We start from the raw sequence: 26,070 nt of genomic DNA on the forward strand, positions 1-26,070 counted from the left end.
GTTTGTCTGTTTGTCCTGCTCCGATGCGCGTGATAAGGTCGCTGTTTCTGCCGGGAGCGGTCAGCGGTGGGTCTGGCCGCAACTGGCAAGCTGGCGGATTGGGACTAACTAAGCTCCCTATTATTCTTCTGACGGTCCTTCCCTTGACGCCATTCCACTCTGTCTCTTTTTTCTTTTGGGTGTTTGTTTGAGTAAAGCACAATTTCAAGATGATCGCCACCAAGAACAAGTACTCGGTGATCCTGCCCACCTACAATGAGCGTCGGAACCTCCCTATTATTGTCTGGCTGATCCAGAGGACATTCAACGAGGAGTACGGACAACTACCTCCCACTTTCTGACCCAATTGCACAACTAACATCTTTCACGACAGAAAACTCGACTGGGAGGTTATCGTGGTCGACGACGGCTCCCCGGACGGCACCCTCGACATCGCCAAGCAGCTTCAGAAACTCTACGGAGCCGAGCACATTGTGCTGAAGCCCCGCGAAGGCAAGCTGGGCCTGGGCACTGCCTACGTGCACGGCCTGAAATACGCCACGGGCAACTTCGTCATCATCATGGACGCCGATTTCAGCCACCACCCCAAGTTCATCCCCGAGATGATCAGGATCCAGCTGGAGACGGATGCGGACATCGTGACGGGCACGCGCTACGCCAACCGCGGGGACATCAAGGGTGGTGTGTACGGATGGGATCTGTTCCGCAAGTTCACCTCGCGCACGGCCAATCTCATCGCCGATGTCATGTTGTTGCCCGGTGTCAGCGACTTGACCGGCAGTTTCCGACTGTACAAGAAAAGTGTTCTGGAGAAGGTGATTACCAGTACCGAGAGCAAGGGGTACAGTTTCCAGATGGAGATGATGGTGCGGGCGAAAGCTATGGGGTACAAGGTGGCTGAGTGTCCGATTACTTTTGTGGATCGGCTTTACGGGGAGAGCAAGCTGGGTGGCTCGGAGATTGTCGAGTACCTCAAGGGCGTGCTGAACCTCTGGCTGAAGGTTTGAGCTTTGTGTGAATTATTACTAGCCGGGTTGATCTCTAACTCCGTCATATACCCCCCCGATCTTCGATTTTCTTTTGTCTCTTCAATTGTACCCTGCTGGGGTGGTGTTTTGATCTTTTCCCTCTTGATTTGTGATTAACGGCAAATTCCTATCTCTCTTGATCCGCGAGCTCCATTCATAGACTCTGCAGATAGCGTAGCACCCGCTCAACCAATTCCGTCTGGCCAATCGACTCGACAGCGTGGCTTGCACCAGCAATGATCGCGCTGTTCTCCGCATCCCATACAGCCCCACCAGCTTCCGCGGCTGCTTTCCACCTCTGAAGCAGCTTCTCCTTGTCCACCCACTTTGGAGAATACTCATCTTCGCCCGAATACAACACCATAAGCTTCGACTGCATGATCCCCTGGGTTGCAATCATCCCGAAAGTTTGCTGCAAGCGTTCGTCACTCAAGTCCGAACTGAAGAGATCGTCTTCCGACGGTTTCGCGGGACTGTCTGGACTCGCCAGACTTAGGAATCTCCGAGCGCTGAGCGGATCAGGCGGTAATCCGAGCTTGCTAGTCATATTCAACGGAAGCAGAGCGTCACTCTTGTCCTCGGTGTACGGCTGGGTCCGTGCAAAATGGACAAGCTGGTCAAAAACACCTTGGGTCGCATTCGACTCAGCCGACGCCTGAATGTGCATCATCATCGCCTCTCGATCCGAACACGGTGCCTGCAGAATCGCGCCATCCACTTCCGGCCGGATCAGATGCTTCACGCCCTTCTGGAATTCGGTGGACATCAGCGGGTTAGCCGGGTAGATATAGTGCAGCACATCCTGGCTGCCGGTCGAATGACCCATGATCACAAGCTTGCCCGACTGCGACGGCGGCCCCGGCAGCCGAGAAGCCTTCAGGTCCCGGATGTACCGCACGCACTGCGCGATCTCCTCAACGTCGCGGTCGAGACTGCTGACGCCCCAGCCGCCGTAGGATGAAGAGAGCAAGATCGAGAAGAGCGACCAGTCGGTCTCCTCTAGAGTTTCGGCGAGCTTGGAGACGTAGGGGACGGTGCAGAGTCCATCGGTGAGGCCGCCGATGAAGATGAGACTATTTTTTTTATTACCTGCTTTGGTGGGCGAGGTGAACTCAAACGCTACGAGGCGGGGAGCCTAACGGGTATTTCATCAGATTGTCATTCTTCTCGGTGGGTAAAGCGACCATCATACATATTCATGGAGGACTCCGCGGTGCGATAACCCGCGACTAGCTGTGGAGGAGGACATGGCGCTGGAGGATGTTGAGAGAATCAAGGTCCATTGAGGTGGGCCATAGATAGCGTCTGCGGTTGTGACGTCGGGCTCCACATTGGGTTAGGTCAATCTATACGCAAGAAGGAACTCATCGACGACGATATAAGTGGTCCCTCCACGGGCTGTCAAACAGTGCATTGTCCTTGAATCTGCTTAGACCAGGGAGTCAAGAACAGCCAGTCTTTTGCTAGGCGGGAGTGTGGGCCAATTTTAAAATATACTTCGTACAAGTAGACCGAGCGATTGAGTCTGTCCAGCCCATTGACCTTATCTAGTATGGTTGATGTGATTGATATCTAATGATGGATTTCTTGTTCGTTCTTTTGTTTTGAAATGAAGCTATTGACCTACTCAGTGTTGGCTATGTGCTCCATGTTGCAGTGAGGCTGAACGGCACAGCCACATCGATGTCCAAGCGCAACTTATATAGAAAGGCGGGTGAGTCCGACCCCAATAAATCCAACCTCCGCCCCCCAAAATGGAAATCACCAAACGGCGACTCGTCTCCGCTTCCAGAGGAAAACACACTCCTCGCCCACTGAGCACCTCCCGAGGATCAAGTCCGACCTCCCAACCACAAGATGGCCAGATCCTCCACCTCCCCGACGGGCGTCAGCTGGGGTATGCCGAATACGGCTGCGCGACAGGATCCCCGCTGATGTGGTTTCACGGCTACCCCACCTCACGCTTGGAAGGCCAGGGAATCGACAAGATCGCGCAACGGCTTGGGATCCGGGTGATTTCTCCCGACCGCCCTGGCTTCGGGCTGTCCACCGTCCAACCACACCGGCGCATCTCGGACTGGCCCACTGATGTCCAGGCTCTTGCAGGCCATCTGGGTCTCTCCCGCTTTTCAATCCTCGGCGGCTCGGGGGGTGCGCCGTATACGCTTGCATGCGCGCATCTGCTTCCAGCGGATATGTTGTCTGGCGTGGGCATCATAGCTGGCGCTGGGCCATGGCAGGCTGGGGCGCATCATATGCCGCTGCCATATCGGATGATGGCACAGGCGGCGTATTCTTGGCCTGCGGGGTTGAGATGGTCATTGGATGCATTGGTGTGGATGCTGCGGAAAGCGGTGGCTACTCCCACCGTGACTCGGTGGTTGGATAACGCCATTCAAAAATCTATATCCGATGAAGAGCAGGGAAGTGAACGGAGTGTTGAAGAGAGAAGACAACGAACGCTGCGCATGATGTTCGAGGGGTTTGCGCAGGGCTCAGAGGCAACAGTGGAGGAGGCGAACCTGCTCACTCAGGACTGGGGGATTCCCTTTGAGGATGTGACATACGACCCAATCTTGATATGGCATGGGACTAAGGATTACAATTCTCCGGTGGCCATGATACGGTATATGGCGGAGCGGCTGCCGCATTGTGTATTGAAGGAGTATGATCACACGCATTTTACACTCCACGAGCACCTGGAGGAGATCCTTTCCGAGCTGGTTCCAAAGAAGCGGTGAAGAGGACATAGCATGTATATTAGTATCTTAATAGACTCCGCTCAATAATAACAGAAAGAATAACAAAAATAAGAGAAAAAAGAAGAACAAAACAGCCTGGGACTTTGTATAGATAACACGCTAACCAGATCCGGTCTAGCGCGGGTGCATACTAAGCCAGGGCTGGAGCTCAACTCTTCCAACCTGCACAGCTTCATTTGGATCCCCATGTTCAACTTGGTCTCTTGATCGCTTGGTTGGCGTTTATATGAGCGACGATGCCTTCAATCCGCCGGTCGGGTCGTCAGTCGGGGGCCCGGACCGTGTACACGGAAGATCCATTCGCGTCTGCCGGGCTCAGTGACCCCTCAGACTCTGAAGGTGCCACGGCCACCAAAGCTGCTCCCAGACGGCGCAGGCGCAAGGATGAGTCTCCCTCAGACGATGAGTTTATGGCGGTGTCTGGTGCAGGCGGCACAGACGAGCACGAGGAAGACAGCAACGGTGAAGAAGAGGAGGACGAGCCGGAGGAAGAGGAAGAAGACGAACCTACTGTACAAACCCCACGAAAAGAACGCGTGGTTTCTCGTCCTAGATATCACAAGAAGCGGAGACCAGATGGCACAATCGCGCCAGACGCCTCTGAAACCCACATGCGAGGCATCTTAGCCCCCAGCGACCATGTCTCCAAGGGGATGCACTACACCATGGCCTTTGGCACTGACGAGCGCGATGCCCTGACTGCAGTCTATTCTCGGGACCGATGGTTTTCCGGCTTGGATTCTGGCCTGCCCACTCGTGAGTCTCTGGACAAGGCCGGCTCCATGCCTGATTATGGATGCGGAGCCACACTGGGCGTGACTCCAGAGGAGGTGAAGAGAGAGCGCACGACTGCATGGGACTGGTACTACGACGAAGAAATTGGCGAACGGTTTCGCAAACGACAGCGCGTCGAGACCATCAAGGAGGCAGTTGCCCGCCGGGTTTATTTGCCGCAACCCAAGAAGGGCAAGCATACCATTCTCGTAGGCCCCGCCGAGGAACAACACGTTTTGGAGCTGGATCATCACGAGGCTCAAGATTTTGGCCAGTTTTGGGGAGAAACCAAGTCCGACACCAAAATTCGACAGGGCTGGATGTTAAACCTCGGACAGAAGATCATGGCATCCGCATGGGCGCCCAACCAAGACGGACTGAACCAGTACTTGGCTGTGGCTGCACCCATTACTGAGGAGCAGAAGAAAGACGCCGTCTCTGGAGAGGGTGTATCTGTCTCGGCCTTTCAACCATCATATCCCTATCCGAGCGCGCTCCAGCTTTGGGAGTTCAAAGCGAAGAAAAGTGACACCCCGACCACAACGCTTGACATGGGCTCCAAACCGCGGCTACGACTTGTCTTGTGCTCGAATTGGGGGGATCTACGGCGCATTTCTTGGTGTCCGATTGGCCGGGAGAAACGCGAAGAGGATGAAAAGGGCAATACCCAGCCCATTGGATTGTTGGCTAGTGTTTGGGGGGATGGTCGAGTGCGAGTGTTGGATATCAGGATCCGACGGGGTCACAAAGGGACCGAATTCGGTAGGACCCCTGCCTTTTAAAGCACCTTTGGTGTATTAACAATACCATACAGTTCAGATCCACTCGCCCGTCTTCGAGGCTAAACCGCCATCAACGATTTGTACCTGTGTCACGTGGCTTTCCCCCAGTGATATCGCCGTGGGCTGTGCCAATGGCTTCGTGGGTGTTTGGAATATCGCGCATGCCGAAACTCTCCCGCTCATGTACCGTCCGATTCACGTCACCTATATCCTGAACATTGTCTCGGCGTACCCCACCCACCCACAGACGCTGACCACCATCGGCATGGACGGCGAGACTCGATACTGGTCCCTCCTCGACCCCCAGGCCGAGGTCGTCATGACGGGTCGGATGCGGATAGCCTCCAGCCATCTCAGTTATTCCCCCGTGCTGCAGAGCTTTTTTTCCAGCGACGAGAATGAATTCGCGCGCATCCTTCCTCTGCGCCGGTTCTTCAACACCAATTACATTGCCAAAATGCCGAGCACGGTCTCGACCATGGCCCCGTGTAGTCCCTGGCACCCCTGCGTCATGTATGGTGGAGCCGGAGGCGAAGTGGTGGCCACCAACCCACTCCGCCGACTCTTGTATGCCAAAGAGCAGCAGTTGCAGCAGACCTGGTTCAAACACACTTGGGTTCAAGGCCCCCAGAAAGAGGGCCCCGGAGTCAGTCGATTCTATGACGGATTCCAGGCGGAACGACAGAACTTGTCGCGCAACCTGGCGGGCGATAGCAAGCTGGTGGACGGGGTCCTCCTGGCCACCATCCACGAGGAAGGGACACACGTCACTGCGCTCGGGTGGAACCCGAACCAAGCGTGCGCGGCGTGGGCCAGCGCAGCCCTGGGCTGTGGACTGGTTCGGGTAGAAGACCTGGCCATCTAGTTCCGATCAACAGCGTAAGGGAATGATTTGCCACGGGATCAATAAGTGTGTGACAATGATCCACGTCCAGCCACATCTATTGCCCGATCCGGTTTAGCGGGTTCCCAGCCACCCGTCGATCCCAGCCTCTGCACGTTAATCTATGCAATCAACAATCCGGGACACCACCGAGTCTTTCGCATTTAAAACTTCCTCTTGCCGTTCGCTGCATTCTTCTCTCTCTCAATATCGGCTTCATTCCATTCCTCTCCATTCCATCCCCTCTGCCATCCCACATCTTCGATCTATAAACCTACTTCGACAACACCACCGCCACAGCCATGCACTTCGCCGCCACAGCTGTGTTCGCGCTCTCCTCTCTGGGCGTTCTCACCTCTGCTGCTCCCCTCTCCAACCAGCAGAATGGAGATCTCGCCCGCCGCAAGGTGCCTTACAAGGTAGTCAACGTCGACGACAACACCACGCCCACATCGGCACCTTCTTCTCCCGACCCCGAGACCACCGACACAGTGATCCAGACCGTGACCGTGCCAGCGCAGGATCCAGCACCGCAAGCCGTGACTGTCACCGTGACCGCCACCCCATCCCCATCCCGCTCGCCTCTCTCTTCGCCTTCGTCTTCGTGGTCAGTGACTCCCACTTCGACTCCACTGTATCGCATCCTGCCCGAGCGGCCCGCTGCCTCTTCCTGGCGCAGCAGCAGCAGTAGCAGCGCCATGTCGAGCCCTACCAGCTCGTTGTTCTGGCGCCGTGACTGGAGCTGGGGCTACTCTTCTTCCACTCCGTCTTCCTCGGCGACTCCCTCGGCCACTCCCTCTTCGAGTCTGACGGTGTCTGCCATGTCTACTCCTCTCGAACGCCGCCAGTGGTACTGGGGTTACTCCTCTTCCACTCCTTCTTCCTCGGCCACTCCCTCGGCCACTCCCTCTTCGAGTCTGACAGTGCCTGTCGCGTCTACTCCGCTCGAGCGCCGCCAGTGGTACTGGGGATACTCTTCTTCTACTCCGTCCTCCTCGGCGACCCCCTCGGTCACTCCTTCTTCGAGTCTGACGGCATCTGCCACGTCTACTCCGCTCGCTCGTCGTGGCTGGGCTTCCTCTCCCAGCGTCTCTTCGATGACCCCGAGCTGGGCGACTCCTAGCTCGACTCCGGTCTGGAGCACTCCATTCAGCTACTAAAGCGGGCTATCTGGAGAGTACAAGACATGGCTTCTTGTCGGTACCTGTGACAAGACCACACCGCACAACGCGCAAAATGAATGACCCAACGACCCAAAAGGACAAATGAATGATACACGCGTTTCCTATCTTTCTGCATGCAACACCACTTCATCCACGCCCCCGGTCTTCGCCATGGACATACATCTGGGGCTGGCGTTACTTACTTACTGGCGAATTGTTTATCACCTACTTTCCTCACATGTATTCTTGACATAAGATTGCTTCTTTTTTTTTTTTTTTGTTCGAGGGGACGGGATTACATAGACTGGATGCAGAACATGTTCATGGCTTTTGCAATGACTCGGATTAGATTGTTATGTTTACATGAATAGAATGAGAATCACATTGATGGTATCGCAATGTCCTTGGGTTTCTTAGTACAAGCCTGGTTCCGCCCACGAAGTTAGCGACAGTAAGATGTAAGCCAATAATCCTCTCCCAGACGCTAGATATATCACAGCCCCTATTCTCCAATCATGGCTCTTCACCGCCAATGTTCCATTGCATCTGGATAGAATCTGGTCCAGGCAAGGGTAAATTCTTCCTCTGGGCCTCATTGAGAGGAGAAGATGGCGAATCTGAGACTATAATAAGGATGAATGGGTGGTGTGTGTAGTTGTGTTGTGGTGGTGTGGAGAGAGAGTGAACCGGTTAACGATCGGCGTTCCTGCCTTTCCTTCCGGCTGATGCTGTCACTGACCTGCTTTGGTAACCTCCGCTCTTCCAACCCCCAACTTACTCTTCTTTCCCTTCATCCCTTGCCTTCGCTCATGAATTGAGCCAGTGATATCCCGCGTTCCTGCGCCCTAGTCTCTATTCTTCTTCCGTCTCCCGTCTGCATCTGCCACGCCACTCCAATTCCCCCCTCACTCCCTCCCGCTCCACGATGGCGAGCCCACCTCCCGTCCCCGAGGACCAGAACCGCCTCCTCGAGGAGGCATTGGGGGTGGTGCGCCAGCAAGCAGGCATGATGCGCAAATGTCTAGAGTCTCCTGGCAAGCTCATGGATGCGCTCAAGTGCGGGTGAGCCACTCCGTAATCCCAGGCAGCGACGTCGGGTTGTGTGCTAATCACGAGTGACGGTTACAGATCAACTCTCGTCTCCGAACTGCGAACCCCAAGCCTTGGCCCGAAACAGTATTATGAGCTGTACATGGCCGTGTTCGACGCGCTGCGACACCTCTCCGTCTACCTGAAGGAGAACCACCCCGTCAACCACCTAGCGGACCTCTACGAACTGGTCCAGTACGCCGGCAATATCGTCCCCCGCCTCTACCTGATGATCACCGTGGGAACCGTGTACATGTCGGTGGAGGATGCGCCGGTCAAAGAGATCATGAAGGATATGATGGAGATGAGTCGCGGTGTCCAGCATCCGATCCGCGGTCTATTCCTGCGATACTACCTGTCCGGGCAAGCTAGAGATCATCTGCCCCTGAGCAATGGTGATGGGCCCGAAGGCAACCTCCAGGACTCGATCAACTTTGTCCTGACGAACTTTGTGGAGATGAATAAGCTCTGGGTTCGGCTGCAACACCAGGGTCCCTCCAGAGAACGGGACAGGCGGATCCAGGAGCGGCGCGAGCTCGAACTGCTCGTGGGCAGCAACATTGTCCGACTCAGTCAATTGGTGGATCTCGAAGGGTACAAGTCTGGCATTCTGCAAGCACTGTTGGAACAAGTGGTGCAATGTCGGGATGTTCTGGCGCAAGAATATCTGTTGGAAGGTGCGAAATCGCAATGAACTTGGTGTTTGATTCACCTGTTTGTACTAACTGGATCAATAGTCATCACAAAGGTATTCCCGGATGAGTTCCATCTGCACACCTTGGACCTTCTGCTATCCGCCATTGCCAAACTCCATCCACATGTCGATCTCAAGAAGATTGTCATCGGGTTGATGGACCGTCTTTCTTCGTTCGCCGCACGAGAATCAGAAGCGCCCGCTGAGCCGGAAACACGGAAACAAAACGAGGAAGAAGCAGTCACTCGACTGTTCCAGAAACTTGAGCTTGATAAAGAAGCCAAAGCCAAGGCCGACGCCAAAGCCGAAGCCGAAGCCAAAGCCAAAGCCAAAGCCCCAGAGCCCGCCGAGGATGCTGCTGCAGGTGATGACACTCAAGAAAACGGCGCCGAAGGGCCCTCCAAGGAGGATGACAGCGCGGCCGATGCGTCGAAGGAAGACAGTCAAGTCGCAAATGGAGGCGAAGACGGCCCGAAGCCCGGCATTCCCGCAGATATCAAACTGTACGATATTTTCTACAACCAGGTGGTCGACTTGATCAAAACACGCGCATTACCAATCCAAGACACCATGGCGCTTTTGGTGTCGCTCGTCAATCTCGCGCTGAACATTTACCCGGATCAGTTGTCATATGTCGACCAGGTCCTGGACTTTGCGACCCAGAAGACAAACGAATACACCGATCACGCCGATCTCCACTCTGCACCAACACAACAGCACATTCTTCATCTTCTCGGGGCTCCGCTTCGTTCTTACGTTTCGATTTTCACAGCATTGGCACTGCCGCATTACGTACCACTCCTGTCTTCACAATCTTATCCCACTTGGAGAGGAATCGCTGGCGAGATTGTTCGGAGTATCCTCAAGAACAGGACTCTTATTTTGACCACGGAGAATCTTGACCGAGTGCTCCAGGCGGTGAATGTTTTGATCAAGGAGGGACTGCAGCAGGCTGCTGGATACCCCGGGATGCAGACACAGCGGCGAGGGGGCGAGACCGATGAGACAATCGAGGAACAAGGATGGCTTGCAAGATTAGTACATCTGATCCAGTCTCCAGACAACGACACGCAACTCAAGGTAAGAGCTTGATTCTATCATTTCAAGATGGATGTCCACTGATCTTGTTCCACACAGCTTCTGCAAGCCACGCGCAAGGCCTATAATGAGGGCAATGAGCGGATCCGCTACACCACCCCAGCTATTGTAACAGCGTCAATTCGCCTAGCGCGGAAACTGAAGTCGCGCGAGCACTACGATGACAACTGGAAGACGCAATCATCTGCGCTTTACCGATTCATGCACCAGTGCATCAATAATCTGTACCAGCGTGTCAACCCAGGCTGCGCAGATCTATCTCTCCGTCTGTTTGTGATGTGCGGTGAAGTCGCGGACCAGACCGGCTTCGAGGAAGTCAGCTACGAGTTCTTTGCGCAGGCATTCACCATCTACGAAGATGCGATTAGCGACTCGCGCGCCCAGTTCCAGGCCGTCTGCATCGTCGCAGGGGCTTTGCACGGCACGCGCGGCTTCTCAAAGGAGAACTACGACACGCTTATCACCAAGGCCGCCCTCCATGGCAGCAAGCTCCTCAAGAAGCCCGACCAATGTCGCGCCGTGTATTTGGCGAGCCACTTGTGGTGGGTAGTTGAGAACCCGCAGCGTGGGGACGAAGATCCCAAAAACGTAAGTCTTCCTTCTCCTTTCAATATCTGAAATCTAACCCCAACCCCCAGCTCTACCGCGATGGCAAACGAGTCCTCGAATGCCTCCAACGTGCCCTCCGCGTCGCCGACGCCTGCATGGACACCGCCGTCTCCGTTGAGCTCTTCGTCGAGATCCTCAACCGCTACGTCTACTATTTCGACCAGCAGAACGAGACCGTCACCATCAAGTACCTCAATGGCCTCATTGAGCTCATCCACTCCAACCTGCAAACCACGGAGAGTGAACCCAACCCTAGTCTCGAGGGCCCGCAACGCCATTTCCGCCGCACCCTGGAGTACATCCGGTCTCGCGATTATGAGGGTATTGTAACGGAGTCACGGCAGTAGTAGATGTGATGGATGGGTGCTGGACTCGTTCGGATTATCCTGTGCGTCCAGATTGTATGGGATGGACTGGAAAATTCGTCGGGCTTTGTGTGTGTATGTCGTGTCGATGTATGTCATAAGGGTTTTCTTTTGTTTTTCAATCAATCCTCTTTTTCCTTATCCTTTGTCTTTTGTTCTTGTCTGTCGTATCCTCCAAGCCAGCTCCCCTGTTATTGTTCTTTCGTCTCCTACAGAGTATATATAAGAAGTGTATCAGCGCCTCTATGGATGTATAGGCCTCTGCCGTATCTCGATCTCTCATCCCTGGACTCAATCTATGTCATTGACTGCGTCGTGGTTACCCAGCCCGACAGCCATGTTGCGTACACCATTCAATCGGTGGAAACTGGCACCTTGGCTTCTGCATTTACATTGGCTCTAGAGCTGGAGAGGAGACTCTTTCATGTGCACAATAGCTGTGAATATACATTGTTCGATACTAATAAAACATTTTCACTGGTTTGACCAGAGAAACCCATCAAGCCAAATTCATTAACTGCCCCGGCCATACCCGCAACACTAAAAAGCGTTCCACGCCTGAGCTGTCGGAGTAGCAGTTGCTGTCGAGGTAGGGGTTGAGGAGTCGCCAGAGTCGTCGAAAACACCACCCAAGTCAAGCCCCCATTCGACAAATCGCTTTTGAGCAGCGGGACCGCTGAGGCTGCGATCACTGGCGCCCTGTTGGGCGGGTAGGGCCATGGCAGAGCCCAAAATCCCGATGACAGCGACGACGGCGTATCTCATTGTGAGAGAAATAAAGGAGAAAATAATAAGAAGATGGTTCTTTTGGAGAATCGAGGCGCAAACTCTTGACGAGTGTGAATACTGTATGGCTTGCTGTGTTTAGGCCTGCCAGAGGAGATTGACACGAATACACAAGGAGGAAGTGGATTATTGCTTTATGAAATTCAAAGGAACCTGTGCAGGCGAGCGTACTTGCATTTATAGACGTGGCTACGCTATTGCTCGACTCTTTCCAACTATGAATGATGTTGGTAACTATGACGAGGCAAGTACTTCATAGAGGCTGTTGTTCCAAAAACACTCGGCGATCAATTCTCGCCACGGGGGCGGCGCTTAACCCAGATACAGGGAACTGTTCCTGAATGGAGATCACCGGGTTAGCGCGATGATCCTCTTAAAGAAATACCAGGGGAACGAACACAATAGTAGTAGACAAGATACAGATGCTAGAACGAGAATAGAAATGCGCATATGTGGTAAATTATACGAAACTGCGATGACAAAGGTATACCCCGAGGTGATAGCCGTCGTCCTAGGAGAGGCGATGTTCGTCAGGGTGGTTTAAGGTTAGATGCCCGCACGTAGTCATGCTGGGCGGTCCTATTTGTTGCAAGAAGGGGCTGAAACCCCTGGACCCTGGCCCTTTTGATCGGCGCCCCAGGGCCCACAAGGCGACACCAACTACAAAATGGAGGGAGGTTATTGAGGGCCGGGGGCAAAAAAATAACTCCAGCTCCACTGATCTATTCATAACTGTTTAATGGTAGCCTCTTGTTGATGTTGGTAAGTTTCCTTCTGGATTCTTCTAGCTCCACTGAGAACGTGGGGATTCCGCTTAATGGATTGGTAGTCCTAGTATGTTTGAACGGAGTACTGAGTAGTTATTTAGTTGCCACCCAACTCTAGCTGGCGCTAGAATGACCCTACATACTATGTAGAGTCGCTAAAATAGACACAAGTGGGTATCTGTTCGGACTACTCCTTGGCATCTGACTTGCTGTTCTCAATGGACAGGACATCGGTGTGGGTAGCGAACACTCTCAGACGCGGGGATCTCCGTTAGCCTTTACGTAGACATAAAAAAGGAGGAATTACAAGTTCGTACGACACATAGAGAGATAATTCAAGACGAAGAAGAATCTTCGATCATGTAATTGGTCATGAAAACAACGACGGATCGGGACAATGAACCCGTCTCCACGGATATCGCTGCATAATGTAGAAGACAAGGCCAGAGACTCATACCATACACAAGAGGGAACAAACAGAAAAGTAAAGAAGAAAAAGGGGAAAGCAGAACAGACAACCCCGGATGCCCCGAAGTTCCAGCGCATAAACTCGACAAAAAGGTAAACAAAAAAGGTAAGCAGAAAAAAGGAGCCCGTTTGAACGTCAGAAACAACTGCAGGAGGTGTGTTGGGGAGGTGAATGAGAAGAAGTGTGGGAGGGAGGTAGGAAGGTGACGTTGAACCCCGTGACGCTTCAAGATTTCGGAAGATCATCATCCATCAGACACAGAAGGTAGGGAAGAACGAAGTTCATTCCGACAAAATTGCCTCCTCACCGAGAAGGGGCGAGAGAAGGGTCCAGACCGATCCCGTGAATGGAAAAAGAAGCCACACCGCCCAAGGGAAGCACAGCGAAGAGAAAGAATGAGTACCAGGCCCCGGGTCATGAGATGGGTCATAATCATACTAAGGTCATCATCAAGATAACCAATCACCCTAGAACCCAGCTGGGGGAGAGGTGTACTGCCGTAGCACTGAGGGTGCGGGACCACCGAATCCGCCAAACGCAGCCGGGTTGCTATGCCCAGGAATCGGGCTGCCGATGTCTCCAGGAACAATGCTGGGTCTGTGACCGGGGGCGGCGCTGTTGGTATCCGGCTCGAACTTGACGTACTGACCGTTCTCGTTCTCGTTGATGGAGAATGACCCGCCGCCGTTTTGAGGGCTGCCCTCTGTGTCGCAGATATCCAGCATCTCACCCAGCGAGATCGAGGGCTCACTTGAAGGCCGTAGCTGTTCCACCTGTCGGAGAACGATTCCCACGTCATGGTAGCCTGCGACGCCTTTTTGCGAGCTCAAGTTGTTGAGTTGCTTGCAAGCCTGGATCACCAAGAGGCGGATTGTAACGGGCCGAGAAGTGTGCGGACGCTGATGACTGCTGGCTCCAAAGACGTTGTGGGACCAGCCACTTCCAGGTGCAGTTCCCCAGGTTGGGGTTCCAGGGAAAGCAGAGTTACCGAAAGGCGTGCCCCAGGTGTTACTCGAAGAAGTGACCGAGAAATTGTTGACAGGTTTGGGGGCTAGAGGATCACCGAATAGCGATGGTCCCCCAAAGCTAGCTCTCGTTGGTCCAGAAAATGATCCAGGGGCCACTGCACCGGGCAAGGACTGGGACAATTTGGCTGAATATGGAGAGTCGGTATCGTCAAGAAGGGCGCTGCTGCCCAGATGGGCGCTCAGGTTATCCACCTCTCGCTGCGATGGAACGGGCCCCGATTCTCTCTGCTGCTCTTGAGCAGTGCTCGGCGGACGCTTGATCGGACTTGGCCGCGTGATCGGGTACAGCTGGGAATTGTTCTCCAGTGGTGACCGTTCGAACGAGCCGGACGGTTGTCTCGAATGAGTTTTCGCCAGACCACCTTGTTGCATAGGGAATGCGTTGGACAACCCAGGCTGTCCCTGGAACGGAATACCGGGCCCATGCTCGAGCGGGAACCCACGACCTGGCGGGATTGGACGTGACCCATTAATTCCCGGCGGTGCAGAGATTCCACTTGGCGCAGGAAAACCTCTGAACTGATTCATCAGGTTGGTCGAGTTGGGCGGATACATGGGCAAGTCTGGTCCCAGCGGCGGCCGGGGAACCATACCAGGAATGCCTGGTGGATGAGATGGCAGACCCAAGCCTTGAAATCCGGGTGGGTTGGTTCGACCGAGTGGGGACAGCGGTGCTGAAGGCTGGGGGTGGTGCAAAGGAGGTTGCTGCTGTTGGCCTTGGGTTTGCTTGGCACCCATGCTGGAGGCTCCCGACGACTGCGACAGCGGTATCGAGTGCGGCGAGACGGACGGCTGATGAGACGAGTCTGTGCTGGCTTGTTGGGATCGAGGTGACGAGCTGTGAGAGTCCTGCTGAGACGGTTGGCGCGGCCTCGCGGGTGTTGGAGCTTTCGGGACGACATTAGCGGCAGCATAATGCGGAGATTGTAGCGGATTCGACTGAGCTGGGGACTGCGGGTTGGGCTGAAGAGGAAACGCTCCAGCGTACGCTGGCAGAGCACGCTTTGCTTGGACATCACGCCTGCCGGCGCGTTCCTGCTCGGCTTTGACCGCTGCCTCTCGCAATTTGCGCTCTCGCTCCTCTTTGGCCTTCTTCTCTCGGGCCTCTCGTTCCTCTCGCTCCTTCCGCTTGGCTTCCTCGCGCTTCTTCCTCTCAAGTTCCTTCTGTTCGCGTTGCTTGCGCTCAATTTCGGCCTGCCGTTCTCGCTCCTCTTTGAGACGCCGTTGCTTCTCAGTTTCCTTTCGCACACGCTCCTCTTCTTGAGCCTTTCGCTCGGCCTCCCGCTTCTTCCGTTGTTCTTCGCGCTTCAGCCGCTGTTCTTCGAGCTTCTTCTCTTGCTCAGCTTTGACTGCAGCCTCCTCGGCCGCCTTTTCAGCATCTCGGCGAGCTTTCTCCTCATCCTTGGCTTGTTTCTGCTTCTGCTTCTTGTCCTTCTTCTTCTGTGCCTCTCGGGCTTTCTTGGCGTTCTTTTGCTCTTCTCGGGTTTCCTCTTCCAACAGCTCTTCGATGAGCTGTTTCTGACGCTGCTCGGCAACCTTCTCTCGGTATGCAGTCATGACTCGTTGCTCGAACATTCGCGCAGCAAAAATTTGGAACATTCGCCGGCCTTCCTGCATGCGCTGCTCTTCCGTCATGGCGTCCTTTTGGTGGTCAACATTCGTACAGCACGGAATCGGAGCAAAACACCGAGAACACACCATTTCGTCTTCGTCATACTCATCCTCCTCCTGGGAGTCGTATTCCTCGTCTTCCTCGTCATCGTAGTCCTCGTCGTCGAGGGGGCCATGATTGTGGCCTCCATGGAAGGACTGATGAGCGGCGGCTATCCCGTACTGCGTATCCTCTTCTCTCTGCATTCGACGTTCGGCTAACTGTTCCATCATATCGATGAAATGCTTCCCGTCATTCTTGAGAAGATCGTCTGCAACAGTAAGGATGCCATCTGGGGAAATTTACCATTAGCAAAGCGTCATGAGATCAAGCGAGGATCACCCCAGCATACCTTTCACAGTGAGACTATTCCCAAACGCGAAGAAGTCTGCGCGCGCTTCGCGTGCCTCTTCGTCCTCAAGCTCATCATCACTGTACAGTTCATCGTCGTCCTCGTCTTCCTCGTCCTCGTCGTAGTCTTCCTCCAGGTCATCGTCGTCTTCAGGTAGCTCCTGAACTCTGCCTCGCGACGGGTGAAACTGGCCGTGGGTATGGGTATGTTGGCCAGGAGATCGAAGGGGGGGTTGGTACAGTCGAGGCGGGGGGATGATGGGCGAGCCCTCGTCGAACGAGCCTTGGTTGTTGTTCGCGTACTGCTCGAGCTCCTCGTAGTATGCATCGTACAACACTTCGAGTTCTTCTTCAATCGCAGTTCGCTTTCGCCCACACACCGTACAGCTGCAGGAGTGCTTCTGCTGCTCCTTCATCTTTTTCAGTACGGCATCCTTTTCGACTTTGACCAGCTGCCGCCGGTCTTCTTCGCCCAGCTCGAACCAGAAGGTCCTGATGTTTTCGCGCTCCTCCAACGAAGACTGATTCCAAATGCTGCCCTCCTTTCCGGCCTTCATGGGGTATCGACTAGCGTAAGGCATGGTTTGGGGCGCCGGCGGAGGGTGGGAGAAGGTAGCGGACGGGGTGGAGAGCGGGGTCGAACTTCCGTCGGCGAGAGTGTGAGATCCAGAGCGATGTTTCTTGCCTCTTTTCCTTCTCGATCTTCGACCCGTAGCATTGTGTTGTTCATCTGGCCCGTCGGTTACTGGGTTGTCGGTTGAATTCTGCCGCGAGACTGTTGGCTTGTCGGTTGCAAAGGGAACACCGGTCGCTGCGTGGTTAGGAAATGATTCGCCGTAGTCACGATCATCTCCGTAGGAACGCATATCATCCCCCATGACTGGATCTGCTACATCCCCAGATGCGTAGCCATCGGTGGGCGACTGATGCTCCGCAGCTAAGCGAGCGGCTTGCTTCTGTCGGCGTTTCTGCTTCTTGCGATTCGCGGTCGATGCCGGTGCCGGTGTCGCGGTAGAAGTTTCAACGGTGTTTGGAGGACCCCGCGCATGGGTTTCGCCATTCGTGGTGTGTGTCGAACTCGCCGCCGGTGGACGAGTTGCCATATTGGATGCGGGCGGAGCGATGGAGAGCGATGGAGTAGTGCAATGCTTGCCTCGGGGACACACTATCACCTCCCACGCAGAGGAGACTGTTAGAAAAAGGTGGTTTTGAGGAGCGGAAGGGCAGGCGAGAGAGGACAGGGTGGGCGGGGAGCGGGAGGAGAGAGAAAGAGCCTACCAACAAAGCTCCGCAGAATCCAACTGGCGGAAGAAACGGGGTTGAGAGCCGACAAAGGGACAATTTCTCCCTTTGTTGTTCCGGGGAAGAGGCTGTGCTTGCGGCGAGGGCAGGCAGCAGAGGTGACCGGAGAGGCTTTGAGAGGAGGGGGGGGTTGAAAGAAGTGAGGGAGGATCCCGGCGGGTCAAGGCGTGTTCGCTGCTCGGGGACGAGAGCGACGCGCTGGCTGACCGGAGGGACAGGAAGCGCGATCAAGGGCCAGGGCCAGCGACAAGTTCAGGGCCCGAGAGCGCGGGATGCCGGGGTAGAATGGTGGTGGGAGGGTGAAAGATGGATGAAATGATGGGCTTTCCTGCCTTCTGGATGGTTGTCGTGCCGCCGCAACGGGATAGCCGCTGCAAGCGAGATGGGTGCCTGAACGGTAAGGCATGAACTGCACATTTCACGATTGCCCGTATTCTACGCGACCCGAGAAGTGTTGTTTGGCGGATCGAAAGGCGTGTCGTTGCCGAAACTACTTCACTCCGTACTGGAGGTGCCTGTGGCCTCGCTGTCTGTCCTAAGCGCGAGGCGCCAAAGTCACGTGGTCTGGGCCAGCGGTGGTGTGATTGTTGCAGCAGATCTCAAGCAGGCCGTACCTGGTCCCATGAACAGCCCTCGCTCTGAGCCTCATGCCACACTCTCTATCGACCAGGACCATCTAGACTCGTCTGGTCTCCCTCAGTGATTACATCACGTGACCGTCCCGCTCACGCCGTGCGGTACCTAACTAAGACATTTCCTGGTTAGTTAGTTGAATATTGGCAACGCTAGACAAAAATAGAATAAGAATAGCTTGTCGGGGCTGCTGCCCAGTTTGGCATGGCCGCCATCTTCTGTCAAAAAATCCTTGAAGTGTCAAGCCCCCGAGGTAATCACCGTATCTTCTCTCCGTCCAACTCTCTTTCCTTCTCTCTCCTTCTCCCACTCTCGCTAAACCAATTCCCCCTCCTCTCGTTTTGTCTGTTTCAGAATCATTCATATCGCCCCAGAACCTTCGTTTAGGGCCATTAAGGGAGACCGCGTGTAGTATCCCTCCCCCCAGCTGCCTCAGCCCCAGCGCGACCGCCTTTCCGTCCACCCCCCCAAACACGTCACTAAGCAAGCTAGTCGTTGCAATAACCCCCATCAGGCCAACCGCTCCCGTTCCTCTGACTTCCTTCGGGCGGAAATAGTGCGCGCGTGGCTGTACTTTGCTCTCGGCAGTTGCACATATACCCCTGCCCATCTGCGTACGCGCTGCTTTCTGCCTCCTGCCGACTTGTCTTTCTGGGCACGCCCTCCGCTTTCCTCCTCCCCTGTCTTCCGTGCGCTTTTCGACGGCCTGCCATTGACGATGGCCCAACAGCAGAATGACAATGTGATGCGACGGTGAGTGTGATTGCTTCGGTGTCTTTACTGCTGGGGAATAGGCAGACGAGTCCACTGCGACGGACCGCTGTCAGCATTTGCCAGGGCCATTTGCCCCATGCCCTTGGACCTGCCTGTGGACCAGCATATTCGTGCGTTATACTGATCTGGATGAACTTTCAGGAAACTCGTCATCATTGGAGATGGCGCGTGTGGGAAAACCAGTCTGCTCAGCGTCTTTACCCTGGGCTACTTTCCAACCGTGAGTTTACTACCACAGAGTCCCAAACAATCAACATGGCTAACTTGTCTGTCACATCTAGCATTATGTCAGTCCTCTAACGAACGCTCTGATGTGGCCATGGGAATTGTCTGACATGACTGCTTCTTAGGTGCCCACGGTATTCGAAAACTACGTGACAGATTGCCGAGTCGACGGACGATCGGTGCAATTGGCCCTGTGGGATACAGCGGGACAAGAGGACTACGAACGATTGCGGCCACTCGCCTACTCGAAAGCACATGTGCTTCTGATTGGATTTGCCGTGGATACGCCAGACTCGCTGGAGAACGTGAAACACAAGGTGGGTGTGGACTGTCTCCAACCCGGCCAGCGATCACTAACTCCCGCCGCAGTGGATCGAAGAAGCAAACGAGCGGTGTCCCGGGGTGCCGATCATTCTGGTTGGGCTGAAGAAGGATCTGCGCGAAGACCCGCTCGCGATCGAGGAGATGCGCAAGAAATCCCTCAAGTTCGTGACGGCGAAAGAAGGAAACGAGACGAGCGTCGAGGTCGGGGCTCGCAAGTACCTCGAGTGCTCCTCCTTGACGGGTGAAGGCGTCGACGACGTGTTCGAGGCAGCCACCCGCGCGGCCCTGCTCACCTTTGAGAAACGGAAAACCTCGTGCTGCATCGTGCTATAACTAACCCCTTGGCTTTATTTTGGTCGGCAACCCTTTTTTGTACCATGCATCACTGGCGTTTGGGCGGTTGATTGTGGCGCCCCGATCGGTTGATCCGGGTACGACGTTTGCGTTCCGGCTCTATGCAGTCGTGTCTATTTCCTCGGAGTACATTGTTTCTCTTACGCTCCCTTTTTTTTGGTTTGAACCCTCTGATGATGCACGTGCCGCTCCGGATATCTCTCCTTGTTGATTCCCCCATTCTCCCGAAGAGCATTGTGATGATACCACTCCTTCCCTGGATTCGTTGTGCTGTCTTTTCTTCTCCTGTAGTAATTGACTATGTCTTTGTGCTCATTGCTTTTGCAAGGGAGTATATGATCTACCAACTGCGTGTGCCTAATAGTAAGACTTGTGGACGCAGTTGCATCGGATGTTATTCTGTCAGCTGAAGGTAGTTGGTATACACATGAAAGTAGTAGATGTGTTCAACAAAAGAAAAGATGAAAAATGGTATTGTACACAGCGCCAATGATACATGTATATCCCATCCTCTACCGCCACACAACCCTGTCATCAACTCTCCCTCCTTCCATCATTCACCCATTCACCCACTCAATCGATCAAACAAGAAGCACATCTAATACTTCTTCTCAGGCCTCTTCCACTCATAATTCCACCCCTCGGCAGCGGGCGACTCCGTCTGAAACCGGGCATACTCAATGGGAAACAGATCCGTAAACACGCCCTTCTTGTTCATTGAGACGCGGAACAATTTCCCGCCATCGCCGGCACCCGTGCGCAGCTCCTCGCACGCAGCCTGCATACTCTGGTACTGGCGCTGCAGCTCGAGTTCCTGCTTCTTGCGCTGCTGCGCCTGGAATAGTTGCCAGGCGCGGTGGATGGTCCAGTGGCGGAGGAAGCGGTTGCGGGAGAAGCGGAGCGGGCGCGGGGTTAGGGGGTGGTAGAGGAAGTAGCGGATGAGAGCTGTAATTGCATTTTGTTAGTTTCTGTGTTCTGCGCTGGTTTTTGTTGGAGAGTTCGGGGGATGAAGAAAGTTTCGTGGAGGTGTGGGAGGGAATTGTTGGGTAGCAAAGGGGGCAAGACGTACTGATTCGCTTGTCCACTTGAGGACCACCTCCCTTCCGCTTTGCCAGGGTGCTCGTCGATGAGAACGGGGCGGTTTGCACGGCTGCGGTGGTCGGTGCAGATTGTCGAGACAAGGTTTCGTGGCAGACGCGGGAAACGGCTGGGCGCACGGGAGTCAATGACATGGGGATTCGAAAGACGTTCGCGAGAGACGCGAGCGCTGGTGATAGAGACCGCATTGTGGGGTGTGTGATGGGGTGGGTGCGTTGTGGTAGACGACGGAGGAGATGGAGTCGACCATTCGGGGAGATCAATAATTCCTTGACGGCAGAATCCGGTCCGCCTTTGTTAGCCGCGCGCTTAATGCGGTACGGAGTGTGTCCAGGGGGATCGTTCAGGGAAATCGTTCCAGGGCCTGCTTTGCACGAGAAAACTGTGGTCTGATTGTTCTGGAAATCGCTGGTTTAGCATTCAATGCTGATAGAAAGGCATTTAGTCTGCTCTGACCAAAAAATATCCTCTATATATAAAGCCAGGTATGTCACTTCACACAACCCTAACATCAAGTCAAAGCCGCAATTTATGTATGGACTAAATGCCCAATTCAATTACAATCTATGTAAACCCGAAACCACGTTAAGGCACTAAACAACTTTTAATATCCTGCTTTTCTTAAATACACATCTCCAAACTATATCAAGGTCCTCTGCTATTTGCAGCGAGATGACAAAAGAGTATCCCGAGTCCTTGATGCAAGTCCCGCTTTACACTCCCATCTGCATTCTTTCATCCGAGATGTCCTCCGAGATGGCAATAGTTGTACTTCTACTACCGAACTAAACTTCCGAGGATTAACCTTGTTCAGCCCAAAACTAGAACCGAAGGCGGGGAAGCGAGATAACTCCACCACCCTGCATACACCTAGCCATTCTGATCCAAGTGTGTCGAAACGCCAATACCTCATTTAGGGAACTCTAGCTGGGATGCGATGTCCTGACCCGGGATATCCGGCATCACTACCTGCGACGCGGGGGAAGATGCAGGATAAATATTGTCCTACTCGGAAGGTCGGATACGTGATCTCGTGAGGAATGTTTGTCTTTTTTCCCTCATTCACCTCTGCGAAATTAAGCATCAATACTCTCTAGTCTTTTTTCTTTGGTCTCCGCAAATATGGGACTGAAATTTGGAACACTTCTCAGCATGGTGGCTGTTGCTGCAGCCTCGTACGGCAATAGACCTGACTACACCGGGAGATACACATTTGCAGCGCCGTATGACCAATCCTTTCTGGATGGATACTCGATCCTTAAGCACATCGGCGGACTAGGGCCATATAGTAACCGCATGTCCTTTGGCATCGGACGAGATCCTCCCGAGTCTTGTGTCATTGACCAGGTCATTATGATCAGGCGTCATGGCGAGCGGTACCCACAAGCCAGCGATGGCGCGGGGATCGAAGATGTCCTAAAGAAGCTGTACAGCTTCAATGTGGCAGACTGGACGGGCGATCTGACCTTCCTGAACTGGTGGAAGTACTACGTGACCGACCCGGGTTACTACGAGCTCGAGACCGAGACGGGACCCTACAACGGGCTACTGACGTCGTACAAGCACGGCGCGGAGTACAGTGTGCGGTACGGACATTTGTGGGATCAGACATCTGGAAAGACTGTGCCCATGTGGACGAGTGGATTTGAGCGCGTTGTGCAGACGGCTCGCAAGTTTGGTAGGTGGTCCTCTGGTTGGCCCTAATCTCGCTTTTTCTGATATCCGTACAGGAGAGGGTTTCTTTGGATGGAACTATACCAACTCGGTCGCGTTGAACGTCATCTCAGAGAGTGAGACTATGGGAGCCAACAGTCTCACGCCCGTGTGCCCTGGGGATACCGACCTGCGGACCTGCGGCAGTCTCACCCAGGACCTGCCTGTGTTCCGGGTGGCGGCTGAGAGATTCAACAAACAGAACCCAGGCCTTGAACTTAACTCGACGGATATATACGAGCTCATGTGTAAGTCAAGGCAATTACTAGCGCGATTTGGCACTGACCAGTGCATAGTCATGTCGGCCTTTGAGCTGAACGTCCGAGGCTACTCGGATTGGATCGATGCCTTCACCCTGGACGAGTGGAAATGGTTTGGATATACGCAGGACCTGCAATACTACTACTGTGCCGGGTAAGATGGCCCGGCTTATCTCTCGCGACTTGATATTGACCGACTGCTTTAGCCCCGGGGATTCTTTTTCCAAGGCCGTTGGCTCTGTTTACGCCAATGCCTCTGTGACTTTACTGAACCAGGGACCGGAGAAGGCTGGCACCATGTACTTCAACTTGTGAGTTAATTCAATTCTCTCCTGGATGCATGACATTAACTTCGCATGACAGCGCTCACGATACGAACATCACCCCCATTTTAGCGGCGCTGGGTATCGCATCACCTAGTGAAGATCTACCATTGGACAGAATCCCCTTCCCATCAACATATGAGATTGGCAATATTATGCCCATGGGCGGCCATCTGACCTTTGAACGAATGAGCTGTAATGCAACAGCCGCTACGGAGAGAGACGTGTATGTACGTGTCATTCTCAACGAGGCGGTTGTCCCCTTCACGTCTTGCCAGGAGGGACCCGGGTTCTCTTGCTCGCTAGCCAATTACACGAAGATGGTCAACAACATGCTCCCCAACTTTTTGTCGGAGTGCAAGATCAACAGCACGTTGCCGCAGCATCTTTCCTTCTGGTGGAACTACAACACTACTTCGGAGTACAACCACCAGACGGCGAGATACATCCCTTACCAGGGCTCAAGCTTTGTGTAGACTAGAACTACGCAAGCTTTTACATGTACAGAAGGATAGATAGTACCTTAAATCTTTCCCAATGGTACATTCTCCATTCATGTATCGAGTAAGACCATGCTTCTACGACTAATGACAGAAACCCCCAAATCTTCCATGGATAAAGATGGATATAGAGAGAAAACAAAAACTAACGGTATCTTGCAAGTCGTTAAAAGGCATGAGATAGTCACAGAGACAAGCGAATGAGGGACGTGGCCGAGATCGTCACGAGAGAATGCCATCAAGAAAACACCTGGAATGCAAACAGTGCGCCGAATATCAGTGGAGCAGGTTGGAGGAGGGGAGGAAGTACAAAAAACCCCCATGGCAGGAAATCCGAAATGAAAGAAAAAAGAGACACCCTAAGAATCTACCGCCGTGCTCCAGAATGCTTTCTTGTTCGGTCGTAGTTCTGCACCTTGCGGCGCCGGTGGGTCTGTGCCAATTTCCATCGGCAGTAGAGCACCAATGCATCCTTGAGGAGCACGAAGACACAGCCGCCAACAACGCTGCGGCCCCAACGGGACTGAAGGAGCCCGGGACGGCCGCGCTCCAGGATCGAGGATGGAGTCGTCCAAGATTTAGGCAGCACGTACTTCATCAGCCCGCCCATAGAGGCCGAGATGGCGGGGAATACAAGGGCCCCGAGGACGATGTCGGCGAGGTTGCTATTGTGGATGATTTCGTTTTGTCGTCGACCTAGCCCCAGAGCAGGCTCATTGTCGGCTTGCTGTCCTTGTCCTGCTTGAATCGCCTCATTGAGGCCGTTCTGATCTTCCCCAACAGGCAGAGCCGCAATCTCGGGTGGCTCGTCATTATTGCCCATTCCCACTTGCAATTCAAGGTCGATCTCCATAAGAATCTGGCCATTCCCGTTATCGCCAAACCGATTAAGGCCTTCTGCTTGGTCCTGCTGCTGAGCATCATCCAGTGCTTCTTCTGCTGCACGAGGCTGCACCTCCGCGATCCACTTTCTTTCCAACCCACCAAAGAGCCGCTCGTAGAGCGCGCCATAGAAGCTTTTGACATACGGCAAAGCAGCGAACGTCATCGCAGGTGTTGGGGGCCACAGGTCGAAATCGGGTTCTTGCCCAGGACTGTGCGCGGCGAAGAAAAGGACGGGGATGGCCGGGAGGAGACCCTCGGCATAGCGAGTGCGGGAGAAGATCAGGACCAGTGGAATCAGAGGCAGGCCAAGATTCATGCCCGGATTCCAAGGGCCTTCCACACTGTCCTCGAGAATTTGCCTTGCCTCCTCCGTGCCGAAGATCAGGTACATCGAATAGATCCCATGCGCACAACATCCAGCCCATACCGTGCCTGCGACTGTAAACACCATACCCGGCAAGACCAAACGACCCGCGACCCGCTCCATCAGACGGAGAGTATCGACCACATAGCTCCGCGGCCGAGTGACCACAATCTCCGTCTTGCACTGGGGACACACCATCTTGGTGACGATGCCGCCGTTGCGCTTGCGCGACTGAGGGTTCTCCAGGTCCGCAAGCCAGTCCAACAGACACGCCTCATGGGCCGTCAGGGCGCAAGGACATGGCGACCGCCACTCCGAGTTCAGCGGCGAGTCTTCCGTCTCATCCGTATAGCAGATCCAACACTTGCGCGGTTCGTCGACGACGTGTGTTGAGCGGCTGAGGGATTTGTTGGCGGAGGGAGCCAGACTATATGTGTCGCTGGGAGTCGAGGAACCCTTGTTCAACAAGATTGTTTCCTCCGAGTCCTCGGCCCGCGAGTTGCTTGCTTCGGGGGCATCTTGCAACGTGGAGCCGCCATCGGGGGTCGCGGATATGGCGCCATCGGATGATCTCGACCGGTTCGCGGCAGGGTATCCAGGAAGGGAGGCCATCGTGAGGGGTGCTGGAAGGGTATTTGCCACTAAGAGGTAGTGAAGGACAGGCAACAATGATTCGACTGTTCAAAAAAGCTCATGAGATGGGGCGAAGAATAGGGCTCAGCATCTTCCGGGTGGAGCCTATGGGGAGGAGATCGGGAAATGACGAGATGAGCCACTGGAGTGAGGTGAGCCTTGGAAGGAAACAAAATCAGGTCCCCGACAAAGATGCCCTTGAGGAAGAAGAGGGGAGCTCCATCCAGTCACCATCGATCGGATCCGAACCGCGGCTGTCATCAGGTCACGTGGATGATCACGTCGGAATGCAAAGCCCTAACTGGAATGGAGGGAAAGTACAACTGGTTCAACGAATAATACTACTATGATTATGTACAATAAGGCAAAGGAAGAACAGCACT

At 54.2% G+C, this 26,070-nt stretch overlaps 12 protein-coding genes across 12 annotated transcripts; 7 read left to right on the plus strand and 5 right to left on the minus strand.

Annotated features, from left to right (window-relative positions):
- Positions 1–209: 209 nt before the first annotated feature.
- On the plus strand, positions 210–1,007 carry PFLUO_LOCUS6831 (dolichol-P-mannose synthesis; the record flags this gene model as incomplete). Its single annotated transcript, XM_073784413.1, has 2 exons — positions 210–313; positions 374–1,007. 2 exons carry the CDS (start codon positions 210–212, stop codon positions 1,005–1,007), a joined length of 738 nt encoding a protein of 245 aa, XP_073640871.1.
- A 175-nt stretch (positions 1,008–1,182) lies between these two features.
- Positions 1,183–2,277, minus strand: PFLUO_LOCUS6832 (uncharacterized protein; the record flags this gene model as incomplete). Its single annotated transcript, XM_073784414.1, has 2 exons — positions 1,183–2,163; positions 2,221–2,277. The coding sequence occupies 2 exons, from the start codon at positions 2,275–2,277 to the stop codon at positions 1,183–1,185; spliced, it is 1,038 nt and encodes a 345-aa protein (XP_073640872.1).
- Positions 2,278–2,962: 685 nt separating this feature from the next.
- On the plus strand, positions 2,963–3,769 carry PFLUO_LOCUS6833 (uncharacterized protein; the record flags this gene model as incomplete). The annotated part of the gene is made up of 1 exon (XM_073784415.1): positions 2,963–3,769. The coding sequence occupies one exon, from the start codon at positions 2,963–2,965 to the stop codon at positions 3,767–3,769; it is 807 nt and encodes a 268-aa protein (XP_073640873.1).
- Positions 3,770–4,026: 257 nt separating this feature from the next.
- On the plus strand, positions 4,027–6,211 carry PFLUO_LOCUS6834 (uncharacterized protein; the record flags this gene model as incomplete). Its single annotated transcript, XM_073784416.1, has 2 exons — positions 4,027–5,326; positions 5,379–6,211. The coding sequence occupies 2 exons, from the start codon at positions 4,027–4,029 to the stop codon at positions 6,209–6,211; spliced, it is 2,133 nt and encodes a 710-aa protein (XP_073640874.1).
- Positions 6,212–6,531: 320 nt separating this feature from the next.
- PFLUO_LOCUS6835 (uncharacterized protein) lies at positions 6,532–7,389 on the plus strand (the record flags this gene model as incomplete). The annotated part of the gene is made up of 1 exon (XM_073784417.1): positions 6,532–7,389. One exon carries the CDS (start codon positions 6,532–6,534, stop codon positions 7,387–7,389), a length of 858 nt encoding a protein of 285 aa, XP_073640875.1.
- Positions 7,390–8,317: 928 nt separating this feature from the next.
- Positions 8,318–11,229, plus strand: PFLUO_LOCUS6836 (retromer complex subunit Vps35; the record flags this gene model as incomplete). The annotated part of the gene is made up of 5 exons (XM_073784418.1): positions 8,318–8,454; positions 8,521–9,158; positions 9,219–10,255; positions 10,313–10,861; positions 10,912–11,229. 5 exons carry the CDS (start codon positions 8,318–8,320, stop codon positions 11,227–11,229), a joined length of 2,679 nt encoding a protein of 892 aa, XP_073640876.1.
- A 558-nt stretch (positions 11,230–11,787) lies between these two features.
- PFLUO_LOCUS6837 (uncharacterized protein) lies at positions 11,788–12,012 on the minus strand (the record flags this gene model as incomplete). The annotated part of the gene is made up of 1 exon (XM_073784419.1): positions 11,788–12,012. One exon carries the CDS (start codon positions 12,010–12,012, stop codon positions 11,788–11,790), a length of 225 nt encoding a protein of 74 aa, XP_073640877.1.
- A 1,724-nt stretch (positions 12,013–13,736) lies between these two features.
- PFLUO_LOCUS6838 (Stress response protein nst1) lies at positions 13,737–17,402 on the minus strand (the record flags this gene model as incomplete). The annotated part of the gene is made up of 3 exons (XM_073784420.1): positions 13,737–15,938; positions 15,996–16,240; positions 16,301–17,402. 3 exons carry the CDS (start codon positions 17,400–17,402, stop codon positions 13,737–13,739), a joined length of 3,549 nt encoding a protein of 1,182 aa, XP_073640878.1.
- Positions 17,403–18,952: 1,550 nt separating this feature from the next.
- On the plus strand, positions 18,953–19,890 carry PFLUO_LOCUS6839 (Rho GTPase; the record flags this gene model as incomplete). The annotated part of the gene is made up of 5 exons (XM_073784422.1): positions 18,953–18,987; positions 19,150–19,228; positions 19,290–19,295; positions 19,359–19,550; positions 19,603–19,890. 5 exons carry the CDS (start codon positions 18,953–18,955, stop codon positions 19,888–19,890), a joined length of 600 nt encoding a protein of 199 aa, XP_073640879.1.
- Positions 19,891–20,509: 619 nt separating this feature from the next.
- On the minus strand, positions 20,510–21,197 carry PFLUO_LOCUS6840 (uncharacterized protein; the record flags this gene model as incomplete). Its single annotated transcript, XM_073784423.1, has 2 exons — positions 20,510–20,856; positions 20,981–21,197. 2 exons carry the CDS (start codon positions 21,195–21,197, stop codon positions 20,510–20,512), a joined length of 564 nt encoding a protein of 187 aa, XP_073640880.1.
- Positions 21,198–22,161: 964 nt separating this feature from the next.
- PFLUO_LOCUS6841 (acid phosphatase pho5) lies at positions 22,162–23,781 on the plus strand (the record flags this gene model as incomplete). The annotated part of the gene is made up of 5 exons (XM_073784424.1): positions 22,162–22,687; positions 22,740–22,970; positions 23,019–23,136; positions 23,189–23,293; positions 23,346–23,781. 5 exons carry the CDS (start codon positions 22,162–22,164, stop codon positions 23,779–23,781), a joined length of 1,416 nt encoding a protein of 471 aa, XP_073640881.1.
- Positions 23,782–24,172: 391 nt separating this feature from the next.
- PFLUO_LOCUS6842 (uncharacterized protein) lies at positions 24,173–25,666 on the minus strand (the record flags this gene model as incomplete). The annotated part of the gene is made up of 1 exon (XM_073784425.1): positions 24,173–25,666. The coding sequence occupies one exon, from the start codon at positions 25,664–25,666 to the stop codon at positions 24,173–24,175; it is 1,494 nt and encodes a 497-aa protein (XP_073640882.1).
- Between the last annotated feature and the right edge of the window lie 404 nt (positions 25,667–26,070).

The sequence above is a fragment of the Penicillium psychrofluorescens genome (assembly GCF_964197705.1).
Source record: "Penicillium psychrofluorescens genome assembly, chromosome: 4".
Lineage (NCBI taxonomy): Eukaryota > Fungi > Ascomycota > Eurotiomycetes > Eurotiales > Aspergillaceae > Penicillium > Penicillium psychrofluorescens.